Genomic DNA, 19,360 nt, shown 5'->3' on the forward strand with positions numbered 1-19,360 from the left:
AAAACTGGAGACAGAAGAAATCTCAAACCTCCTCTTTGTTATTGTTTCTTCAAGGTTCATGTGTCACAAATCTGCACTGATACATGTTGTGTCAAAAAGCAAGAGTCAGGGAAGTGATAAGAAACACATTTATTAGAATAAGGAAATTACAGTAAATCAATTAAATATATTACAAACAGTCCAGAGTGGAGTATAAACTATTAAGTGCAGAGTCAAGTGTGGCATTGTGGTCAAAACGAGAGTCCAGTGACCTTTCATTGCCATTAGTGCTCCTTCCTCCGGGGCTCTGTGGCTTTACTGAGGTTTCCTGCCTCCTGCTTCAGGACGCTCAGAAGAGACTGCGAACTCTCCAAAATCTATAGGTGGAAAAGTGACAAAGAAATCACATTAAATAAACTTCAGGTGCTTAAAAACATTACCTAGACGGCGTCCAGCTGACAGTGTGGTGTGTGCTGTAGAAGTAATTTGAAAAAGGGCCCAGGCACTGCTGACTGGCTTGTTGTTTTTTAATAAGAGCAGCTTTGGAGTGTTTGTTTGCAGTGATTAGCGTGAGTGCTCAGGGAGTTCAGCATCAGAGGGTGGGATGAGCCTGCGTGAGATGAAAGTGCTGCACAAGGACAACATGATGGTACGTCACTGACTAGAAACTAGAAACCACAGAATAAATCAAAAGGCAGCAGAGGCAGTTCATGAGCCACTGAACAATACACAAGGGGAAATGTCCCAAACGCTGGTCCAGTCCTATAGAAGCCCAGTGATCATATTAAATGATGTTTAACATGAGATTCACCGATCCTGATACCTGAATTTGGATATCTGCCAATATCAATTCTGTTCCAGATGCCAGAGCTTGTTCTTCTTTATTATGCTTGTTGTTATTGTTGTTGTAAGGTTACATGAGGCTGAAACTAAATTTCAAATGAGCTGAAATTTAAATAACCATCAAAACCCCCAAAATACTCAATTTACCAACCAAGCTTCCTCAGCTGCCTCACCTTAGGAAGCCATAAAGCATTCACCTCTAACATCACCATCCACCAACATGCTAGCTATCAACACGTTAAGCTACTGAGCATGGGATCGAAACGTTGCCTCTTTTAATAAATAAATATCCTTGGAGCATATGCAGCGTGCAGACCACTTCTCCCTATTAAAGCTGAAATCTAAAACTTTAACACTTGATCTACAGCAAATATGACAAAGCATCTAGTGTTGTTCTACATCAGTGTCTTCTACAGCCATGTCACAGAAATATCTCTCATTGACTGACCAGGTAACTTATGATTAAAACACCCCCAACCTATTATTCTATCTTATAAAAAACACACATTTGGGCACAATCAGTGAACAATAATGGTACAAAAAGTTAAGTGTCCCATAATTAACATACTGTACACACACCTTGGTGTATGCAGCCTCGGTCTCTGCGATGGTGCGGTCGAAGGTGGCGCGTGCAGCGAGTCTTTGTGCCAGGCTCTCGTTGACTCTGCTCAGCTTCTCCGAGAGGACTCGGATGTCGTGCTGCAGTCGATCTTTCTCCTCTTCCTCCTGCTTGATCTGCCGGTTCAACTCCTCCCGTTTGGAGTGCAGGTCCTCAATACCTGGCGGAGAAAAAAAAAGGGGTTACTACACCTACACCGGAGCTGCACCAGATCTGTTCAGGCCAGTGATGGATGATGCTGTAGGTGCGTGACTTTTAAGGTTATTTGTCAAGAAAAATGATGGACATCATCTAGTTCCAACTTCCAAAATGAATATCTTTTCGGTTTTAGACTGTTGGTCTTGAGCTCTAAGAACAAAGGATGTAACAGAGATAAATAAAAAAAGGGAAATATATATTAAGAAAATAATCTTAAACGGCTTTAATTTGCTATAAAACACTTAAATCTTCACTGATGAATGTGTAGTAAAATCAACCATGAACTCATAATGTAACATATGAATATTTGGATGAATCCTACAACTACATGGAGTTTCTGATCGTTTGAAATGTTTAGCTAATTTTAATCACTCAAAGCAGAACTCGATCTTCAGAAGGGGTCTGGCAACCTGCCACAAAGGGTCAAAAGCCCTACACCAGGAACTAAACATGACAGCTGTTGATCCTCGGCTGCACTCGTGGGGTCTGCGGAGGGTTAAAGGCTGATTTCCATGTGAGAGTGTAATCTGTATCACATTAGCTTAATCAGATTGTCCCGTTTGCTGGTTAAAGTAGCTGAAAGGTCAAGAACTAGAACGATTCCCTGATTGTCTACCCCAACGCGGGACTATCCCCGGTCGGCACTCTCCCGCTAGCCAGACTATCGAGCCCACCGACATATAACGGAGCTAGTTATCTTTTTTTATGTTAGTTTTTTGTTACGTACAAGTGTATTTGACATATAATTAGTGACATATTGTTTCAAATACACCTACAGTATGACCATTAGCCTATGAATTGACTTTGTCGTTACGTTTTAACAAGTGGTGGATAAATCCTCTTTCCGTTTCCGGTCAGTTAACGTCACATCACAGATACTCTTGAGTTCGCCATGCCTCTGGTTTGGTAGTACGATGTACTGTATCCTTCGTTCAGTATCTGTGGTAGTAGTTGTAGTAGTAGTAGTAGTAGTTGTTGTTGTTGTTGTTGTAGGCCTAGTAATCAGGGATGGGCAAAGATACATCAAAAAGTATTCCCAAATACAATGCGAAGTACCCAGCATTAAAACAGCCTATAAGTGCTCCTATATGATAATACGTGAAATATAATCCGGCGGGATAGATCGTCTAAACCACCTGGGGCTACGCGTCCGTGAGCGAACTCAGTTGGGAGTCTCCGTCTATCTACCACTAGAACAGCACAAGTAGAGCAGAGAATATCACACTGTCGGACTCACAATCTGTTTCGAAAATACTGGAAAGTGAGTAAATCTGGAGCCAAAGTTAACTTTCCAAACAAAACCGATTCCGACAAGAGGACATGTTCTCTTTTCCTGTTTAACGTTAGCTTAACACTGAAGTATCTTTGCGGTCAGGGCGAAAAAACCCGCCGGCAAAACTGTCAGCTACGGTTAATTACCTGCATCTCGCTACTTACATGACTACTGATCCATCAAGTTAGCTATCGATAAGAAAAACAAGTCACTTACACTTGACAAGTTCGTTGTTGTACGTCTGCAGAGCAGCAGCTTTTTGAGTCATGTTGGATTTTAGCTAATGTCCGCCTAAGCTAACTAACGTAAGGTCTAAAGATTTAACCGTGGCAAGACACCGCTGAAGCTCGTTAAATCTTGTCTAAATTCTCGCCAGCTTGCCATTAGTTTGGCTAAACTAAGTGCTCCATGTAGCAGACGTGTAGCTAACCAAAGATACACGTAACCACAGAGGAGTGTGTCATACGAAGCTCTCGTACATGGCGGGTTTCCCGGACAACTGAGCGACAGAGGCTACCGGACACTTCACGGACCTACCGGCGGCTCAGGATTACTTCTTCGTCTTCCGAATTTAGGTGCTTTACATCTAACTTGACACGCTTGCGCCTCCTTCTGACCATTGCCAAATATGCTCTCGTTATGTGTCTTGTTAAGTAGGGCTTTTAATGACGGTTACATTCAGTGTGCCTCGCGGTACGTTTTGAATATACAAAAAATTAGCTATCAGCTATGAACACAGATGAGAGGAAGAATCTAAACATGTGGAGAGCCGTCATTAAGGGGAGGCTGAGCAAAGGAGGACACCTGGTGGTGTAACATAGTGAGAACCAACCAAACTAAACAGTGAAGGCAGTGCTTCAGAAAGACAGATTCAGCCAGGCTTACATGAGGAGGTCAGGCCTTTCAGCAGTTCATTCAGCTTTATAAAGCAGACTTGGATAAATCAGTTTTAATTACCGTAGATACTTTCCCCTAGACTAGCTTGGTTATAGTGATGGGAATTACGACGCTTTTAAGAGAGCCTCTTCTCAGACTCGGCTCTCTTAAAAGGGCTGGCTCTTTCGGCCCCCAAGTGGTTACTCAGATTTTTTGTTGCTTAAATTAATTTACTACCAAAATAATGTAAAATTCTGTGTAAAATTAATTACTTACGTCCAAAATATGCTTCATCAATTTATAAATTTTACTGCATTTCCTGCGGTCACTTATTTTCTCACCTTTCCAGCTTTTTGTCTCTGTCGCGGCTCTCTCTCTGTGTGTGTGTGTGTGTGTGTGTGTGTGTGTGTGTGTGTGTGTGTGTGCGTGCGTGCGCTGTGTCTGTAACCCCCTCCCCTCCCCCTCATGCTCAGTGCGCACATACAGAAGCCACTACGCATCATGCAATTGACCAATCACGTGCGGCGTGAACAGAAAAAAAAATCGAGAAAAAAAACAAACAAAAAAAACTCAAAGCAGCTCCCGCTCTGGCTCCCAGGCAGGAGCCGGCTCCGATCGTTCGCTTCAAAGAGCCGTCTCTAACAGCCGTTTCGTTCGCGACCGACACATCACTACTTGGTTAATATCAGGCTTGTTGTTAGCTGCACCTCAGGCTTGAAAGACCTCGATCCAACCAACCTCGTGACGTCACGCTTACGCCAAGACAATATGGCTGCGCCCTTGTTTGACAACATAAACTTTCGAAGTTAAGTCTTATTAACAATGTCAGGCATTGGCTAATGTTTTGATGTGGAAAACCTTGCATTTTTGTAACCTTTGTTTAGTGTTTCCTGTCCTCTTTAATGAGCTGTAAGAAAAGAAATTAACTCCCAAAGTTTATGTTGTCAAACAAGGGCGCAGCCATATTGTCTCGGCATAGAGCGTGACGTCACGAGGTTGGTTGGCTCGAGGTCTTTCAACACTCCACTGGTAACAACAGTGACACAATGGAACCACAAAGAAAGAAGAACCGCAAGGGAGGTCATTTTTGTATCGCTCCAGGTTGTAGCAATGAATTCTACAAAGTGAAAAACCAAGGAAAGACTGTACATTTTCATGTTTTGCCACTGAAGCGGCAATCGGTTCTCCCTCGCTGGCTAGCTGCTCTCAAACGCCAGAGTCCCCCTCTCAATCCCGCAGCAAGAATCTGCAGCGAGCACTTTGTAAATGAGGACTACATTGAAGAGAAGGCTTTTGAATCAGGTGTCCTGGTGACTCGCAAAACGAACAGGTTAAAGCCAGAAGCTGCTCCATCTGTGTTTGATGTTTCGTCTTACAGTGTACGGTCCACAGACCGCCCGACACAGTCCGGCAGCGGCAAAGAAGCAGCTGTGCGCCGTAAGGCAAGACCACAACACCGTGCCGCTGTGGCAGAGCAGACAAAGGTAGGTAAACTGGTGGAGATCGCTAATACTCAGCACAACTGATCAAACTGCACTCATACATTTAGGTCATTAAAATGGTAGCTGAAAACTGCTCCTATAATAATTCCTCAGCCTAGTAACAATCAGATAATTAGTATACTTTATAGTCTATGAACCATTGTTACGATGTAGAGCTGAGACCTTCATCAATATGCTCAATACTATAAGGAAGTTGGTGTCAGTGTTTTAATGTAATTCAGATGGAATTAACCTTTTAAACGCTTCAAAACATCGGTTTGTTGCATTAATCATGCAATCACGTTGCTGGGCTCATAATCCAAACTTTGTCATAGTTTTTGCAGTTGTGGGTATAAGAGGTTGGTCTCTAACGATAAGAAGAAAATTACTGTAATAAAGTAGAAGTGAGAGGGAGAAAAGTGTGTCCTCAATGCAGATCTGTCCAGTCATCTACATTTCGGTCTCACAGCAGACCCTGAAACTGGAGTAACTAAATGGAATTCAGCCATCATTAATTCTACTATTTACACTTTTTTTTTCATTTTTTACTCCATGCCGACGTGTCTTTGATTTAAAAAAAAAAAAAAAGCCTATACTTTAAAAGAATATATGTGTACTGTGATGAGAGGAATTGAAATGTGAACATCTAATTCAATGACATCGGGCAAACTGCATCAGCTGAGGAAGATCATGTGATGCAGAGCAGCTTCTAAATGGACTTCGTGCTGAGTTTTGTCAACTGCTGTTTCTGAGGTAAATGGTGCGCTTTCATTCTCCACGTTCATCTTATTTGTACATTATTTGAAGTGGGATCACACCTACTGAAATGAATTCCGGACCCATAGCGATTTCGATCATACAATCCATTTCCCTACACTAATCCACTATGATTTTAACTTTTCACATGGCCAGAATGTGGAGTTGTCCTTCTTTCAAACACTTTGTGATGCAGATTAATCATATTTAGTCAGTTTATTTGGATAACAAAATACTGCATTAGCCAGGCATATCCTGTGAAGCAGTGTCCTTCCACTGATTAGTATAAATGACACTTATTTTTACTCATTTTTGCTTTGCTGCAATTTGTTAATGTTCATCATCAAGTTGCTAAATTAATCTGTCATTATTTTGAATCAATACTCTTATTTATGTATAAAGCAGGCAATACTTAGTGTCACTTTTAAATTACAGTGAACAAATGTAGCAATACCACAATGCAAAGAATTCCTGCATTCAAAAATGTACAAATCAAAGTGCTGTAATGCAGAAAGTTACTTTTCAGAATGTGTAAGTATTTAGATATATTTCTATTGGATTGTTATTTCTGATGCATTAACATGTGAGCTGCATTTTGATGGCATCAGATCGAGATGGTTAATAACTAACTTTAGTAATTTATACGGTGTTGGTTTCTCCTGTAAAACTGCATCATATTTTTTTAAGTTCTTGATGATTTTATATGTCAGTGTTAATAAAACTAAAACTGAAGTATAGCTGTGAGGTGAATGTAGGAAACTTACAATCTGTAGCCTCACTGAAATTAAATGAAATTAGTAAAAGTAAAAAAGTACAAAATACAAATATCTCCAACTTGTTTGTCTGGTACTTGAGTAAATCTACTTCCTGCTGGTGATGACATCATCAGTGAACACATGCTCCCTGCTCCAGTTAGGTACACAATAACTAAAATTAAAACCTTACAAAACTTATGCAGGGTCACTGGAGATCCTCCTGAGTCTCTCAGACACTCCAGCCTCACATGGAATAACTATGCTGTTACACCTGCTCTTCCTTTCTTCTCTACTGTTGTGCTGTTCTTATCAGATTTTGTTGGTATTTGGACGACCGCCCAGTTTGGGTGGCCACAAGCTTTAAAGATCTCCCTGAGGTGTCGCTCTCCACTCCCTCCATGTAGAGGTTAGCCACAGTGGAACACACTGGTGAACCCATGGTGCAGCCAAGCATCCGTCTGTACAAGCCCGTTGTACTTGAAACACTGTAGGCAGCATTTAGAGAGAGGCCAAGTGTAGGCTGAGTTTGGTTCTGTGGTCTAGCGTGCAGGCCTTGGCTGGTTTTTCCTTTCAGTGTCCACCGCCTCATTAGTTGGTATACATATGAAGAGTGAGGTAACATCGTAAGACACCATGGTCCAGTTTTAGAGCATGGTGTCTAAAACTAGACCAAGTAGTTTCTAGGTACTTGGCAATGTTTTATGTTGATACTGCTAAATGAGTGTGTATTTTGGGGAGTCTACATATGCATGGAGGTGGCCTCTCCAGAGTAAAGGCAGTGAATACAGTGAATGCACAATGGCCTTGTCCTCTTTGGGTTGTTGTAGGCAGTCTATCTGACCTTTTGCTGTAGCTGTGTTTGTGTTTTATATGTACTTGTGTCAGTATGGAAGTCAGCTGATAGCAGGACTACTGTGCATCTCTCTCACTCAGCCGATAAGATGGTGATATTCTGGTCTTTTCTTCATCATGTCACCATCTTCCTTTCATGGATTGTGAAGAAGTGAGAGCTTTTGTACTGGAAAGAGCAGCTGATACTTCCACCCTGAGTTGTCCTGCCTCAGTTTGTGCGAAGGTGTTTCTGACTGCTGGTTCGTAGCTATGATGAGATCTACCTCTGGCAGCCACTGTTTGCCCCTAGGTTAAGGCATCCCTCTCTGGTTGGTCTGACAAATTCTTCATTACTTGTCCTGAATGTCCCACAAGACAAAATTTGTATGCTTGTCTTTCCCAGCCTTTGCTGTGTTGGGATAATTGTGTGTTATTTTCTTCAGGGTGATGGATGATGGAGTCTATATTCAACTGTCTTCAGTGCATCTGTGGTGGACTGCACCTGTCTTATTTTGGTCTGGATCTGTCTTTCATAATTTGATGTTGATGATGTTTCACTGAAGGGATATCGTAATGCGACAGCATACAGTCATGTTTTAGAAAACAGTGTGCCTCTAGCTTTGTGGCAGCACTTCGCTGAAGAACATATCCTGTTTTCCCTGTTTCGAGACTTTATCGCTTGACATCAGTGATTGACTTCCCTGTCAACAATATTGTCAAATTTCACAAATTTGTTTACCAGAATAACTGACATAAACAAACACCTTTCCGAGCATCAGTTGTCCTTGGATCAGAAGACCTGTCAGTCAGTGTCACTTTGGGTTTTTGGGTCTGCAGCTTGTTAATGGATTTTACCTGTAATTGTGTGCAAATTAATGCATAGTCAGGCTTCTCGTGCTGTTTTCTGTGCTTGCTAATTGCCGTATTTCCTGACACATCCGCTGTGATATTAACATGTGTTGTATGTATCATTATCATTATTATTATTATTATTATTGACAATAATATTGACAATCATTGTCCCAGGTGTGGTATTACGCCGTCAGCAAATCAATAAATGTGACGTAATCGTGGGTGGGCGGAGTTTACGTCCAGGCACCATGGCTTCGGTTGGACCCGAGGTGAGTGTGTGAGCTGTATCTACACCGAGCTTGTTTTACTTTCGCACTGTTTTCCGGTCTTTGGAAAAGGTGTTCCGGCCCGGCGGCCAGAAACCTCCTTGTAAACGGGCGAATTGTTGGTGTCGATGTGTCGTTTTGTCGTAAATTGCCGCTGCCAGTCTAGAGTCTCCTGCTTTTGTGCTGGACCGGAGGGCAATTGAATGTGCAGGAAGATGCTGCGCCCCGGAACCTGAATGATGTGTCCGACCGCGTTGTGGGCTCTGCTGTGGAGTTCTGTCATACATGGTCCAGGCTCACGTCACTGTGCTGCTTCTCCAGCTTTATCGGTTCAAAATAAACTGCGGATAGATATGCATGCGTTTTTAGCTGATTTAATTCATGGTTTTAGCTGTGTTATCTGTCACCGGCTTACTGACGGCTATTTTGTACACTGATGTTTAGCTAGCTGCTAGCAGCCGTGCTAGTTAGCAGACTGTGCACACTTTCTCAAATCCACACAACAAACAGCTTTTAGAGGCTAACATCTTCTTTAAATGAGAGAGACTAGCTTCTGTGGAATTTGGTACAATACGACTAAGTGCTCGGCTTGTATCGTTATTTTCCATTATGCTGTGAAGTCTGTTAGCTACATGATAACTGATGCAGTCAAATGAAGGCAATATTGGCAGGGCTTCTTACAACCTCCCACTGTAAACATATGGCGCCAGCTCTCAAACCGGCTTTGACGTTCTTTGCATGACTATTTTTCACATTAAACTCTTTTGGAAATGATTGTCCTGGTGCAGACTTGTCTTTGTTAGCTATCTGCAGTTAGTGTCATGGCTTACGGTCGGTGTAAACCTGTCCAGTGCTGACCGTAACAGGTTGCATTGTTGTTTTCTGAAGGTTTCATCAGTGAAGATGGGCCAGTTGAACCGATCGCTGGGCTACAATGGCACAGAAGTATCCGAATGTATCAGACATTCAGTCTTTGTTTCTTGTTCTTTTTGTGAGAGATAGGATCCAGTGTTGTTCGGCAGAGGTCGCTCGAACAGCGTTGAGATGATATCTGCTCAGCAGTGCTGAGGAGGATCTTGAAGTGCAGCAAAGAAAGGTGTGGGCATTGAGCTATGCAGCCACTTCCGTTTGCACTCATAAGTTGGCCTTGTGTGATCTTTTGATGCATGACACATGGATACAATAGGTGGCCTTCAAGTGTCACTTCAGCCTGTTTTAATGATAAAAAAAACATTCCTCCATTTATCTCTAGTGATGTCTGCCAATGCACATAGTTTTGTTTTTTCCTCTTTAAATACTGATAATGTTGAAATTCTACATCCTTCCCAAAATAATGTCAGTTTCAATGCGAAAGCAGCTACTAGAAACCACGTGCCTAAAATCCACAGACCTCACCATCATCAGTTTTCACTTTCTATCATAATCAAAAGTTTAAATGTGCCCTAGCTACTCTTCTTCACTGACTGAAATGATAAAAAAAAAAAGTGCAAAACGTGCTACTTCCTGTGAGGCGGTCCTCATTTGACTTGACATCATTTGCATTGTCCAAGCAGATAGCAGTCAGCTATCCAGAGACTGATTAATAGGACATCAACAGCAAGTCCTTTCACAATAAATGTTTATGCTCCATTATCCACCATGCAGATGGCAAAATTCACTGTACCAGTGATTAGCATATAATAAATAAAGGAATAGATTTCAGTTTGAGGTAAGGTTGTATTGACTGCAGGGCGCCTGTATATAACATTACACTGCACAGGTGTTTCTCATTTCCTGGTCACTTGGTGTACAGTGTGTATGTATGGCTTTCATTCAGCATTCAGTCCGTGTGTGCTTTCAGACAGGAGACACAGCAGGAGAAGAGGTTTGGTTGAATGTCAAGCAGTGCTCTGGGCTCCTGTAGTTGAAGTATAGTGTTGAGGTAAAATTGCCATTATTGGCCTTGTGAAGAATACCACCCAGCTAATGTCATGTCCTCTCAGGGGAGTTCCTAGCATTGTATGGCTATCATGGTGCTGCTGTAAGGTACGACCTTGTTGCTCTATGTGGCATTAATTAAGCAGAGCCCTGCATCAGGTATGATTGATATGATACAGTTTACTTGATCACTAGGGGTGAGAGGGGGAAGGGTGATCACTTCACATAAGAATCACAACTCTTGTACTGTTCAGATTTAATTCACACGTTCCAAAAATCAATTCTAGATTGCCATTATTGTTCTTAGGTTATACTTTCACCTTGCTATATTGACAGAGAGGACATAACTGAGCTGAAAAAGCACAGTGCATCACAGTGTACTGTATGCACCCACAAGACTTATCAAGAGTTCATCTTTAATGAAGGCCAGTGTGTCTGCACACCCCACACACATCGCAGAGCACGTCCTTATGAAAGGTCCATCCAACACTGATGGGCAAAGAAAATAAGCCAGTCCAGAGTCTTGCACTGTGTTGTGTCTGTCATTACAATGGTCATGCAGATATTTTTGCACAGGTGTCTGGGCTGTATGGAGATGTGTGTGAGGGGCGTGTTTGCTGCATGTAATTATTAGTCTGATAAATAAACAAATTAAACTCAGAAATGTGAATGAAGGAAATGTTTTATGGCTGTTTCCCATGTTGATTAGAAAAATAGAACTGGACACCTTCTGAATTCAAGTTTCTGTCTTTGGCTGAATTAAGTCTTATGCTAGCTCGATGGTAGTTGTCTTGTGCACCCATAGTAAAACACATTTCTTTCAGACTTGAGAGAAACCGAATAAAACTCATCTTAACCATCTTTGTTACTGTTTCTACTGTTCCAACAAACATTGGAAAATTACTCAATACATTAAATACAGTTAGCAAAATAAATCGGCCCAAAAAAACCAACAGCGATGGATTCAGCCAAACTCTGGTAGGCAATATAGATTCGTCCAAAGTGCTCTCTGTGAGCTGGTGTCTCTAATCAGCCAAACACCATTTGTTTGGAAGAACCTCAACTCTTTAACAACACTGAACAATCAAGATTTTTATTTTTTTTTGTAGTCCCAACAACTCCAATAATCTTCCCTTGTAAAATGAGCAGATTGCATACTGGCAATTTGTCTGAGTCACTTTCTGTCACTTATCCTTTAATTCATATTGCATCAATAATTTAAGCTTATCAGCTCTAGTTTGAACCAGGACCTTCAGTAGGCTGTTTGAATCAACTAGCTTGTGAGAAATAAGGTGCAGCAGATGTAGAAGACTACAGCTCTCAGATTCATTTATGTAAATGTGAGTATCGGATCACTATTGGCAGATGCACAATTAAAGGACTCCAGCCAGGGCCAAAAAACATCCCTAGTCAGTGTCGTCACAAGACTAGTTTTGTCAGCTATAGAGACGACGGAGGGAAGTGACCTGTAACGTAGAAATACTCAACACTGTACTTGGGTCATAGTCACCTTTCGAAAGACAAGCAAAGCTCTGAAGCAACTGTACTGTTGAAAGTTTTGGCACCAAAGATTAAAGGTCTAAAAGCCCCAGGAGTTGGCAGCCTTCATTAGAACCCAAGATACGAAACGACCGTGAATATCCTTACCAAATTTTTAGGCAATCTTGCCAGTGGTTGCTATAGGGTTGTAGCCTCAGTGCAAACCCAGTTCAAGAAATAGGGCATCAAATCCACAATCTTTGCATCATGCAAAAACATTGCAATATCCATTTGAAACTAATGCGATGATTCAATTATTTACCAAATCTGGTTTGATTCTCATTTGAAAATATGTCTGTTTTTTTATTTTGAGGGGACTATATATACTTTTTTGTTCCATGGTGGAAGGATACTCACCAGTCATTCTGAGCCAGTGGGGCTGAGTCATTTTTTTGGTACGGACAGAAATGTGGCCTGAGCACTCAGAACTGGAAACTGTCTAATACTGAAAGCTGCCATTGAATGTACAGTCAGAACATTTAACACTTGAGAACTTTGGCTTTTGTTAAATGAAAAGGGATTCACAGGAAGTGTATTCTTTCATTAAGGTATCAAAAGAAGCATTGTTTGGTATCTCTGCTGTTGCTTCTGCAGCATGGTGATGGACCTCTAAATAACTCTTCACATCTTTCACTACTTCTGCTTTCAACGGTGCTATGCCAGCTGACGGCTGTTTCAGCTGCTCGGAGAAAGCATTCGACCAATCAGAGCTTTGTAGGCTGGATTACTGTAAGAATAGGTACATCATCTCTCTACATAGATACCTGGCGATCTAGGTTGTTTTAGGTTGACTAGCAGAAGTCAAAATTCTTAAATTGACATATTTCTTTGAACAACACGGTGTGAAAAATTAGGAATGGACGATACTGGATTTTTGTCATCATCCGATATGTCAACAAACTCATTTCGGCCGATTGCAAACGCTTTTCCAATGCCCCCAAAATGTACGCATTCACCAGGCAGTATACCCAGAACTACTTTAACTGAGGTTACATGTAAATCTTAACATTTATTTTATACATTTACAATATACAAAACTGTAAAAATCATCCTTGTTTAACAGGCTTGGATGATGCTGTCCCTGAGATTAGCCTTATGCTAACTACAACTAGGGCAAATTTGACCTATTACACAAGTTTGCAAAACAAATAAATAAATAAATGTCATCTCTGTCCACAGGGATTAAGTGAAAGTAAGTGCAATGTACAACTATGCAGCAAAGCCAACTAAAATATGCACAGTGTACTCTTTTCGTACTGTTGAATAAATATGGCGAAATTAATAGGCTACATACACTCTTGCTTAAACCCAATAAAATATTAATTTAAAAATAGAGGTCAATTATGTGGCCGATACAGTCCTTCAAGCTCAAAAACTCAAAACTAGGCTCTATCTGCGCTGCAGTTAGTCAAGTGAAAGACAGATTTTTCCATGCAAAATTGAGCCACCTTTGTCTTTTCACAATCTATGCTGTTTGGCATGGGAGACAGCACTGAACAGTAGGGGTGTAACGATTCTGCAACGCTGTCAGCGGTCTCAGTTTCAGAATTGTCTGATTAGCAGAATGAGACAAAAACAGACTGGAAGGTGAGTCATTTTCCTCAAAGTGTCGAAGCAGCTGCTCACTGCAGATTCATACCAAAGCAGTAACTTAAGTTCTAGGAATGTTTGTCTGTGCAGAGGTGCGACCATACACAGTCTAAAGAATACAAGATTTAAGCATATGGTGAAAGTACTTGAGATCTGCTACAATGTGCCTCAATGTCTGCATGTTAGTCCGCTGTGTTGCTCTGTATAAACTCTGTATAGATCATAAACTGCAGTTGTTCAGGAATTATCAGCAGATCAGAAACGTTGTTCGGACCAAATGTGAATTTTCGCCTCGGGTTACTCGTGCCAGTTTGACTGCAGGTCCTCCATGTCTGATTCAAAGTCAGGATGTCAAGACCTTAGTGACTCTGGAGAATCTCAATGCTGATAGGCTTTTGAACTCAAGCGAACAGTGCAGAAGATGCTGCTATTTTGTTTAAAAGCCTTTATCGCGTGAAACCAAACATGCGACAATATCATCGTGCATCCCCATAAAAAAAACATTAACTAGTCCGAGCAACTGCTTCTGCAGCTTCTGTCTTGAATTAAGATAATGTCAGCATGATTGAGAAATCTTATTGGTTAGGACAACAGAACAAAATACACCCCTCCCAACGAGACATGAGCTTACGCAATTATGATGTCCGGCTGAATGAAGAAGTAAACGGAAGTAGCCATCCAGTCCGACTGTCATGCTGTTGTCTTGCACTCGTATTAAAAGGTTTCAAATGATACCTAGCCCCAGTAGCCAGCGTTCTCATGATGATTCTGGTATCAAAACATAATCAGCCAGTGAAAATCTATACTTTTCAATGAACCGCTTAGCTGTAAGGGTACTGTATAGTACCTAGGGACTTATAGGATACAGCCAAAGTAACAAAGAGATGATACAAAGGACTGTACTGAAGCACAGTGGTGCTTTGTACTGAATAGTAACCTCATGCTAAGGTGCTCACACTGACCGTTCTAATGTGCTGGAGTTTAGAGGGTAATGTAACTTTAGAGTGTTAGCATGCTAACATTTGACTATTAACACTCAGCACAAACTAGAGTGGAGGCTGACGGGAATGTCATTAGTTTTTGGTCATCAGCCAGAATATTTAATGAATTAAACATTTTGCCGCTAGATGATGAAGCTGGGTCAGGGGCAGGGGACCTTTTTCCTATCAAGGGCCATTTCAACTTTTATAACAACCTTACTGAATTATTACATGTATCACACTACCCTCTGTGATGGCTGGAACTGCTTCTCTTTGGCAAGGTGTCTGATGCCACATGGCAGTGATGATGATGCTACTTGCAGCTGGTTTTCAAGGTTTAGGTCGGTCAGTCTTGCACAGAACCGAGTCTTTGCAGAGCCACTTTTGAAAATAGCCGCACACTGTAATAATTTGTCACAAAAAGAGATGCAAACATCAGCAGATGTCTTCCCAGAAAGGGAAGAATCCTGAGGACATACATACAGCTTACAGAACTCGAGCAGAGGGAGGTTTTGGTATCTAGCTTTGAGCCTTGTTGTTGCTATGGAACTCAGTGATTTTGTGTTGTGGGCTATCAGGCAAATGAGCTGGTTCCATATTAAGAAATGTGAAAGAAGGAGCAAATACGTTTAATTCCTCTCGTTTTCCTTTCATGTCCTGAAACCACTTGCTAAATGGCGGAAGGAGTTTTCACACTCAACAGCATATTCATTTGTCTTAGTAGGCGTTTGGTCTTGCAAAGTAGGAAAATGGGTTTCCTCTTTCCAGTTGCACTTGCTATGGCTTTGATTAAGGATTTCACATTTGAAAGGAAAGAGCTGAGACACTGGCTGGAACTTTAGGTTCAGCTCTGACAGACACTTGGTTATGTCCACCATGAAGGCCAGATCTCACAGAGACTAGCTATCACTGAGATCCATGGCAGGTTTATCCTTCATCTCCATTAAATCCTCAAGACAAACTGACAATAGGGAACAATTTTACTTTGTCTAGTGACAGTAGCTCTGCAGCAGCAACAAGGCACTCCTTCACAAATTCTCCTTCTGACTGAGGTCTCAGCTTCTTAGCTATTGGCTCGCTCACCATAAAACTTGCCTGCATAACACCGTCTATGTCAGAATGTTGTCTTTTGAAAGCTGCTTGTTAGACACCCAAACTCCACAGAAGAGTCTAAACGCTATCTAAGTGCATTTGTCTTTGCAGCTTGTGAAGTTTTGCATGTTTCAAGGTTGAGATCGGCCTTTTTCCCTCACTGTGAGTGTGTCCCCACAAACTAACTTCCACCATACCTGTCAACATTGGGATTTGAAAATAAGGGAAATTTTCCAACATTTCCAGCATTTTCCAGATTTAAACAAGGGTACAGACCAAGAATGCTAAAATCACCAAAAGGAAACCACTTGCTTTAAAATGTCAGAGCAACAGAGATTGGGTTAGCTTGTTCCTATATTAAGTCAGTGACTACAATTAGGTAGCCAGAATAAGATACCTGGTTGAAAGTGAAGTGGTGTTAACATCTTGGTATAATATAAATGAAAGCACAAAAGTGCATATAAATTGAGCACTTACTTTATTGATGTGTTACTTGGAAGATATGTACACCACTTACACATCATGTTTCACATGTGATTTTGAGAGAAGCAACTGGCAAGACAGACACTTGGTGGGAGAAGGGGTTGTGAAGATGGATGGCAGAGATAGTATAAATGCAACCATTGGCGGACCATGTCTCTGTGCCTCTTGGGCGTGCTCATACTGGGCAGATTTGTCTCTTTTCCATCTGAATGACACTAAAATCTGTGTGGCATATTTTACAAAAAGCACGACTTTGACCGACGTTGCCTCTCATTAAGGACAGGTATGCCTTCTCCCATTTGGTGAAGCTCTTGCACAAACTTGTAGCCTTTTTGGCAGCTACACCACCCCTCTCAAGTTCACCCATCTTCTTTTTCTTCTTCTCCTTCTTCTTGTTTTATTGACAGATGCCGTTCACTCGATGTTACAGCTAATGTTCTACATACTGCCACCTGCTCTGCCGAAAGGGAATTTAGCAAACACAATAAATGGTCATGAGATTTACGGGGATATATTTAAACAGGAGAACAGCAGGAGAGAGGGGCAAAATATGGCAGAATCCCAGGAAATTGGGAGCGTTGACAGGTCTGAAATAGGCACACTGGCTTGACTTTGGTTCAACAAGAAAATAATCATTTGCCTGTTTGTCTTGAAAAGCACAACATTCCACCTTAGCTTTTCTTGGCAGTCGGCATGATGCGTTGATGTGACTTCACCCGTGACTTCACCCTAACTGCTACATAGAGTGTCTTCAGGAACCACTCAGAAGGACGTTTTTTTGTTGTTGTTGTTGTTGTTGTTGTTGTTTTCTTTCATTGCAGTAAAAAGGGAATTGCTGTTTAGAGAATGTTTTTAATATTTCTCAGTTGCTTTTTTGTATTGAATTGTATTGTGTCCCGAGCCAGATCAAATGGTTTGGCGGACTGCATACAGCCCAGAGGCCAATGTTCCCCATGCCTGCCCTAGATGAAACGTTAAGTGATAAACAAAATGAATACAATTCATCCTGAATATCAGTAACATGAATATCTGTACCCTGTTTCATCGCAATCTTTCCAGTAGTTACTGAGACAAGTCATAAAGATCCATCCACTTAGGACATTGAATATGTACGAGATTTCATGGAGTAGTTGTTGTTAAGATTTACAAATCTAAACCAAAAATGTTAACCTAATCTAGTGGAAAAGTATGGAATCACTAAGATCTGTTGGCTTCATCCTGAGAACCATCAATTCAAGCCTTGTTGAAATATTTCAGGCTAGACCTAAGTGGTGGACTGACAGACAGACTGGCATTGGCATCTACAGAGCCATGCTGCTGGCATGGCTAAACAACTCTACAAAGAATGCAGGGCTGTTGGCTTGGCTACAGACAAGACCATGTAATAGTCTGTCATCTGCTTACTTCAACATTTTGGCCCTGTTACCATGAAATGGTTTGATCCATCGCTTCATTGTATAAATAAAAATCTGTACAATCATGATGAACTCAGCTTTGTTACAGTGCATATAGACATTAACCTGAGTCCTGATAGGGGCTCAGATGGACATAAACAATTGCTATGCTGTAGTTAAAATGAGTTTGACATTATAGTGTTACAGGCTCCAGGTTCTCTTGTATTCAGGATGAGGCTTTGTCATTGTCTGTGAGCAATAAGATCCTCTTTGAGTTAAATTGATCTCCGTTTATGGGTGGCCTCCTTTTGTGACTTGTGGCCTGTGCATAGCCTGTCAGTAACTGTCAATCTGTGCTAGAAATATTTTTTAATATATCATGTTGGCTTTTCAACTCTATTGTATATAGTATCTGTTTGACTTTCTGAATCTTTACTCGATTGCAGCTCCACCATGGTTGGAGAGAAGAACTTATTTCCCTGCTTTTTTGGGCCTGATGACCTGAAAGTTGCTAAATCGAAACCTGTTTGTCAGGACCAGGTTGTTTGTCATTGTTCAGTGGTGAAATAGGAGAAGCCACCATGTCTGAATTCCCACAGGCCTGTGATGTTCCCTCAGGAGAAAATAAAATTCACTTTGCAGCTTCACAAGTCCGTTTTGTCAGTAATTAAGCAAAAATGGCAGACATTCACTGGTCCCAGCCCCTCGAATGTGAGCATTCGCTGCTTTTCTCATGTGTATATCAGGTTGTTAGGTGTTATTATGACGAAAAGGTTAGGTAATTAAGAATCAATGTGAAAGTAAACTTGAATGTAGAGCAAATATCAAGAGACCATTTAAAGTACAAAGTCCTGACAATAGAAAGCCTTTGCAAAGATGCATTAAGCTAGTTTGGTATTGGAACATTTGTATTCACTCAGTTTGTACTGAGCACAACAGATATTTTATATTTATCTGTTTTGGTCCTTTTGTGGTTGCTTTTGGAACTTATTCTCAATGGCAGGTCAGTTTGTTACTTCATTTCTGTGACTTAATATCTGTTGCATGGCCTGGCAGCGTCGTGTTGCTGTCTTCACTGGCCCGAGGCTTAGTGGAGACAAAAGACTCTCCTGTTAAGAGGTTTGGATGTGGCCTGATGTCCACGACTGAAAACATTTGGCTCCCCAGGCTCTGCACTGACATCCGGGTTGCTTCCAGGGCTTTCACGCTTTTACTTCCTACCATTTAATTCCCCCTTCTTCTGTTGGTGCTCTTAAAGTGGATGTGCATACACGCCAGCTATGAAGCCATTTCCCTTCCAGCAACAACAACAAATGATAGCAGTAATGATCACAGAAGAAAAGAAAATGAGTGAGTGATTTTTATGAGGTAAAAACCAGAGGAGGGTAGATGTTATGCAGGAGTTATAAATGTATTTCTCCAGTCTTACTGGGTATAAAGTGTTTGTTCAGACATGTCTGTTCCAGTGGGGATCTTCAGTGGCAATCAGGTCTTCCAGTTTAAAGAAATGGAGTGGTGTTACAGTTTGAAATGACTGAGCATGCTCGGTGGAGACCCTCTGAAGAGGAGGACCGACAGAGGGAGCCACCAGGTCACATGACCGACGAGGTGAATGTGCATGCGGGGAAAGAAAAGG

At 41.4% G+C, this 19,360-nt stretch overlaps 2 protein-coding genes across 2 annotated transcripts in view; one reads left to right on the forward strand and one right to left on the reverse strand.

The window, feature by feature from the left end:
• Nucleotides 1-115: 115 nt before the first annotated feature.
• On the reverse strand, nucleotides 116-3,420 carry ssna1 (Sjogren syndrome nuclear autoantigen 1). The gene is made up of 3 exons (XM_076758296.1): nucleotides 3,129-3,420; nucleotides 1,402-1,601; nucleotides 116-356 (listed from the first exon to the last, which is right to left on the reverse strand). The coding sequence occupies exons 1-3, from the start codon at nucleotides 3,178-3,180 to the stop codon at nucleotides 264-266; spliced, it is 345 nt and encodes a 114-aa protein (XP_076614411.1). The 5' UTR covers nucleotides 3,181-3,420; the 3' UTR covers nucleotides 116-263.
• A 5,275-nt stretch (nucleotides 3,421-8,695) lies between these two features.
• The window catches only part of ehmt1b (euchromatic histone-lysine N-methyltransferase 1b), a 30,115-nt gene continuing 19,450 nt past the window's right edge, over nucleotides 8,696-19,360 (forward strand). The window contains exon 1 of the mRNA XM_076758102.1: nucleotides 8,696-8,732. Within this exon, the coding sequence (XP_076614217.1) occupies nucleotides 8,712-8,732 (21 nt within the window). The 5' untranslated portion in view covers nucleotides 8,696-8,711. The remainder of the gene's footprint in view (nucleotides 8,733-19,360) is intronic.

This window comes from Chaetodon auriga, chromosome 19 (genome assembly GCF_051107435.1).
Source record: "Chaetodon auriga isolate fChaAug3 chromosome 19, fChaAug3.hap1, whole genome shotgun sequence".
Classification (NCBI taxonomy): Eukaryota; Metazoa; Chordata; class Actinopteri; order Chaetodontiformes; family Chaetodontidae; genus Chaetodon; species Chaetodon auriga.